The sequence below is a fragment of the Mobula hypostoma genome, chromosome 11, assembly GCF_963921235.1.
Source record: "Mobula hypostoma chromosome 11, sMobHyp1.1, whole genome shotgun sequence".
In the NCBI taxonomy this organism is placed as follows: Eukaryota; Metazoa; Chordata; class Chondrichthyes; order Myliobatiformes; family Myliobatidae; genus Mobula; species Mobula hypostoma.
The window spans coordinates 54,944,891-54,950,587 of NC_086107.1; the positions used below are offsets into that span (position 1 = coordinate 54,944,891).

The following is a 5,697-nucleotide window of genomic DNA, read 5'->3' on the forward strand; positions in this document are numbered from 1 at the left end:
TGTTTCCCCCTAATGGAATATTATTGTTGCCATGATCACTCAGACTGCCTTCCACTTATTCTGAGGTGCACAGGGCTTCAAAGGGTGAACATACTGTGTCTCCAGTGCATTGAATCCTGGCCATGAAGGTGACTTCCATATGGATTTGTCTGGTAGGTAGATAGACCTGAGGATGTTTTTGGTCCAGTGGCATTATGAAAGGTGACAGAGAGAAAGCAGTGGTGCCGATGGATATCGGGTTAACGAACCTGGGCTGCAATTATTAAAGAAGCTCTGAATGTCATTCAAAGGTAAGGGATACACATGAATGTTTCTGGTATAATTTCATTGTATGGGAGGGGAGTGCAGTTCTCAAAGAAAATGGAACATATAAATGAATAGCTAGTAACATTCTGTAAAAACCAATTTAAGTTCATTTCATAAAATTAAAATTAAATACCAGAAGAGTGGGGGAGATTCAAACAAGAGGACATGAGTAGAGAGTTAAAGGGCAAAAGTTTAGGGGTAACATGAGGGGGAACTTCTTTACTCAGAGAGGGGTAGCTGTGTGGAACAAGCTTCCAGCAGAAGTGGTTGAGGCAGGTTCAATGTTGTCATTTAAAGTTAAACTGGACAGCTATAAGGACAGGAAAGGAATGGAGAGTTATGGGCTGAGTGCAGGTCGGTGGGACTAGGTGAGAGTAAGCGTTTGGCACGGACTAGAAGGGCCGAGATGGCCTGTTTCCGTGCTGTAATTGTTATATGGTTAAACACTTGGCAAGATATGCAGAATCTGTAGAGAAGGGGTTATCAGCTAGAAGTTGTTGCCAGCAAGGTGCTGCTTACAAATGCAACTAACTTATGGAAAAATGGATAGTTTTGATTTGCAAATATTGATGTTGATTTGCTGGTAAGTCAGACCTGGATGCAGAATGGTGAGGTCTTCTACAGTGCAGGGCCTAACTTGGTTAGATGTTAACACTTGTAGGCTGGCCAGAGCACACCTTGTTCATTTAGTCACAGAGCTGCACACCACCGATATAGAACCTTTGCTCCAACTTGTCCATCCCAACCTTGTCTACACTACCATTTGCTTGCATTAAGCCCATATTCCTCTGCTCCTTCACTATCCAAGTACTTGTCCAAATACCTTTTAAATGTTATCATTGTATCTGCCTCCACCTTTAGCAACCCTTTCAATAAAACCAACACCCTTTTTCTGAAACTCTTGCCCTCAGAACTTTTAATTTTTTTCCTTCTCACCATATATGATCCAGCTTTAGATTAACATATGCTAGGGTAAAGTCTCTGACCATCTAACATATTTTTGCCCCTCCTAATCTTACAAACCCCTATAAGTTTACCACTCAGCCTCAAACGCACCTGATCCAATCTCTTCTTGTAACTAAGGCCTTTCATTCCGGGTAACGTGTATAAGATGCTGAGAGCCATTGATCGTGTGGATAGGCAGATGCTTTTTCCCAGGGCTGAAATGGCTAGCATGAGAGGGCACAATTTTAAGGTGCTTGGAAGTAGGTACAGAGGAGATGTCATGGGTAAGTTTTTTACCCAGAGAATGGTGATTGCGTGGAATGGGCTGCCGGTGATGGTGGTGGAGGCAGATACAATAGGGTCTTTTAAGAAACTTTTGGATAGGTACATGGAGCTTAGAAAAATAAAGGGCTATGGGTAACTCTAGGTAATTTCTAAAGTAAGTACATGTTCAGCACAGCGTTGTGGGCCGAAGGGCTTGTATTGTGCTGTAGATTTTCTCTGTTTCTAGGTTTCTACATCCCTGGTGAATCTCTTCTGCATTTTTTTTCTAATGCCAGTATAATCTTCCTACAGAGTGACAAGCAGAACAATACAGAATAATGTGACCGAACCAATGTTTTTACAGCTGTAATATGAAGTCCTATCTCTTACTGTCAATGCCCCCAGTCTATGGAGGCAAGCATGCCAAATCATAAACACAAAAGGTTCTGCAGATGCCAGAAAGCAGGTGCAACATGCAAAATTCAGGAAGAAATCATAAATACAAAATACTCTGCAGATGCTGGGGTCAAAGCAACGCTCACAACACGCTGGAGGAACTCAGCAGGTCGGGCAGCATCCGTGGAAATGATCAGGCAACGTTTCGGGACTGTAGAAGGAAGGGGCAGAGGCCCTATAAAGGAGGTGGGGGGAGGGTGGGAAGGAGAAGGGTGATGGTTCCAGGTGAAAACCCAGTAAGGGGAAAGATAAAGGGGTGGGGGAGGGGAAGCAGGAAGGGGATAGGCAGGAAAGGTGAAGAAGGAATAGGGGTAAGCACAGTGGGTAGTAGAAGGAGGCGGAACCATGAGGGAGGTATCTCATTCAGAGCTTTAAAGTAACTTTATTTTTCATAAACACCTGTAACATTAAGTTTAGCCTATAATACCTGTAACACATTAAAACCTAAAGATTGACTATATATTAAAATAATACTGAAAAAGCTTTAGTAACTAATGGAATCCATGGAGTCTGAGGGCCTGAGGGAAATGCAAGTCACATAGGGGAAACAAACAGCAAAAGCTTCTAACATGGGGAGGTGCCTTTGACCTTCTGCATGGGGTAGGGGTGGACTTGGGGGCTGCTGTTGGAGACCATGAGGGAAGTGGTACCCTCTCTCCCTGGCGCTCTGCCGTGACCCACTCCTAGATGGATTCTGGACCATCTGCTCTCTCTTGTTCATGCTGCAGCCTCTCTGCTTTAGTTTGGAGAGCCCACGGATCCAATGCCAGGCCTGGTTGGCGTTGGAGGCCACCAGATCCAAGTTCTTCCTTGTGCCCTTAAATACGATGGTAAAACAGCGGTCGGTGGGTATCTTCGTGGCATACCGCTTCATTCCCTCCGGCTGGTGACCTGGTCTCATCTCCTTGATGTCGTCGATCGAGACTGCAAAGGGTCGGGTGGGGGGACAGAGTAAAACAGTAGCAGAGATCAGAACAAGAGATTCAGTCACAGACTTACAAGCACAGGAGATTCTGCAGAAGCTGGGAATTCAAAGTAACACACACACACAAAGTTATTTATTCACAGCACTTTATGTATTTAGAGATACTCTGTGGGACTGGCCCTCAGCCCCAAAAAGCCACATCACCCAACACCCCACCTATTTAACAGCAGCCTAATCACAGGAAAATTTACAATGACCAATCAGCCTTCTTTGAACTGCAGGGGGAAACTCACATGGTCACAGGGAGAATATACACGGCACTGGTATTGAACTTTGAATTATTATCTGCCAACTCCCTGCCCCCCCATCCCTGACCGAGCAGCAACAACATCACACTTACCACCCTGCTACTGTGGTGCCCTGAAATGCTTGAGGAACTCTGCAGGTCAGGCAGCATCTATGGAGAGGAAGAAAGAGTCAATACTTCCGGCCAACATCTTCCATCAGGATGAGTCCTGCAGACGGGTCTCAGCCTGTCTGTGTGTGTGTGTGTGTGTGTGTGTGTGTGTGTGTATATAAACAGTTATGGATGCTGCCTGACCTCCTGAGTTCATTCTGCATTTTGTGTGTGGTGTTCTACCATCTGCAGAATCTCTCGTGCAAAGGCATCATTGTTTTACTAAACTGTAGAAATTAGGGTTGTGAGGTGTGGGGCTTCAGGTTGCTGTAGCTCCTGCTTGATGGATACGACTCATGTCATGTTTATGGGAAACCTGGATGAACAGAGAAATGGACCAGGAGGTTAGAGACAAGGGAGCTTAGGAGGAGCATATTGCAATATATGGGTCATATTGTCTGAAAGTTCTTCCCCCTGTGGAATGCTGAAGGAAAAGAATAGTTGTTTTACTGAGCGCACACACACTCAGAATGCTGGCGGAACACAGCAGGGCAGGTGAATTGTCCTGTGATTTGTCTGACGTTAAACAGGTGGACGGCTGGGTGGTGTGGCGTATTGGGCCAGAAGGACCTGTCTGTACTCAATCTCGAAATAAAATAGAATCAATAAAAGATAGAATCCAGGTCACTGGTGCAATGAAGCAGTAACTCTACTTGGCCTCAGCGTGGTGCCATACCAGGACTCAAGGACGAATCCCTGCACTTGTTGGTGCCCAAGACAATTTTTTAAAAACTATAAAAATGTTTGCTGTCACACCAACCCTCCAAGACTTTAGCAACACTCACACATTTGGCTCCTAGCTGTCTTCAGGACCTTTTTCGAAGTTTACCACACCGTCCAACAATCTTCATTCAGCTTGTAAAAGTGGGAATTCATCCGTGAGCTGGATTTGATCTTCTGTATGACAGTACCCTTGAGCATGGCTTGAATATCGTCGTCCTTATTGAGGCCTTGGGAGGAACACACAGAGGACGCATCAGATGGAGTGCTGCCAGAAGGGTGGGGTGAGTGGGTAGTGAAGGGGAAGTGGAAGGGAGGGTAGGAGTGATGGAACAGACAAGTGGAGCGTGAGGATCTGGTGAGGCAGGGATAAGTAGTCAGGAGTTAGGAAGGTAGGGGAGAGCAGTGGAGAACAGAGAAAGGGTGTTAATGGGTAGCAGAGGGGAAGGTATTGCAATGAGTGAGATGGAACACTAGAGCACAACACACAGTGTTGTGTCCAACTTGTAACCTGATCTAAGATCAATGTAACCCGGTGACCGTCGGATCAGTTGCCTGTGCCTTTAAGGGAGACGATGATGTCATTACGCATGCGCGGGACGGTGGTGAGACCATTTTGCTTTCTGCTGAAGAGGCGGTTGGGCGTTGGAAAGTGGGTTCTTCCCAGAGTGTGCTGGACATGGTGAGGAAAGATTTTCTCGAGTAAATGATTCAACGCTGGATCGCGTGGCTTGGGCAAAGTTCCTCACCATCCAAGTAGGATTGCACTACCGTATTTGTTCTGGTATTTTTATACTGCATACGGAATTCTGTCCATACATAAGGGTGTGGATCGAAAGTTAAACTGAGATTGTAACGGCAAAAACTGGTTGTAACTTCGTTTGTTTTGTTTCGCGACCCTCTTCTGGCACTTAAACATCGAAAACCGATAAAGAAATTAGAACCCGAAAAAGTCTTTGTTGTCCTGAGCGTGTAGTTTTCCCCAGGCTACAAAATCTGGTACCAGGAGTGGGGCTAATTCCAAGCCAGTTTAGAGGGTCTCTGATTGTTGTATGCAGGTTAATATACAGTACCTAATACGGTAGTGATGAAGACAGGACCGGGTTCCCGTCGGGCGGGAGGAGAGAGCGCGGTTGAGCCTCGTGGAGAGCGCGCTGGAGCCTCGCGAACGGGCCGGAACGTCAGCGACTGACGTCAGGACGCAGAGCGGTGACGTGGACCCCGGGAACGGCGGGCCGTGAAGGCATCGCGTTTGTAGCGAAGGACGGCAGCAACGGCTTTTGCAGGCTTGTGTGAACTTTAAAGATTTGAGGTTTTACTATGTCACGCTCAGAGGACACACCAGTTGAACTTGATTTGAACGAACAAATTAGAGGATTGCGTAGTAGGTATGATGAAGTAATGGCAACTATTGATAAATTGATGAATTGACTCAAGCAGTGAAATATCTCAGTGTACAGAGAAATATTACATGCACTACTAGCAGCAGACGTAATTTACAGCCTAGGTTCACATAAGATGGGCAACCAATATGTTTCAAGTGTCAGGTGGGAGGGCATTTGGCCAAAGAATTGCCCACAGAAGCAGGGTGCAAGCGAAGTGGCATCTGCATCCTCCTGCCCTC

At 46.0% G+C, this 5,697-nt stretch overlaps 1 protein-coding gene across 2 annotated transcripts; it reads right to left on the reverse strand.

Annotated features, from left to right (window-relative positions):
- Window positions 1-2,406: 2,406 nt before the first annotated feature.
- On the reverse strand, window positions 2,407-5,238 carry LOC134354290 (1-phosphatidylinositol 4,5-bisphosphate phosphodiesterase delta-1-like). Of its 2 annotated transcripts, XR_010019762.1 has the most exons (4): window positions 5,147-5,238; window positions 4,139-4,303; window positions 3,297-3,353; window positions 2,407-2,895 (listed from the first exon to the last, which is right to left on the reverse strand). XR_010019762.1 is itself a non-coding variant. In XM_063063216.1 (3 exons), the coding sequence occupies exons 2-3, from the start codon at window positions 4,140-4,142 to the stop codon at window positions 2,456-2,458; spliced, it is 444 nt and encodes a 147-aa protein (XP_062919286.1). In that variant the 5' UTR covers window positions 4,143-4,303; window positions 5,147-5,238; the 3' UTR covers window positions 2,407-2,455. The 2 variants fall into 2 exon arrangements, 1 of the variants encoding a protein (XP_062919286.1); XM_063063216.1 differs by lacking the exon at window positions 3,297-3,353.
- Between the last annotated feature and the right edge of the window lie 459 nt (window positions 5,239-5,697).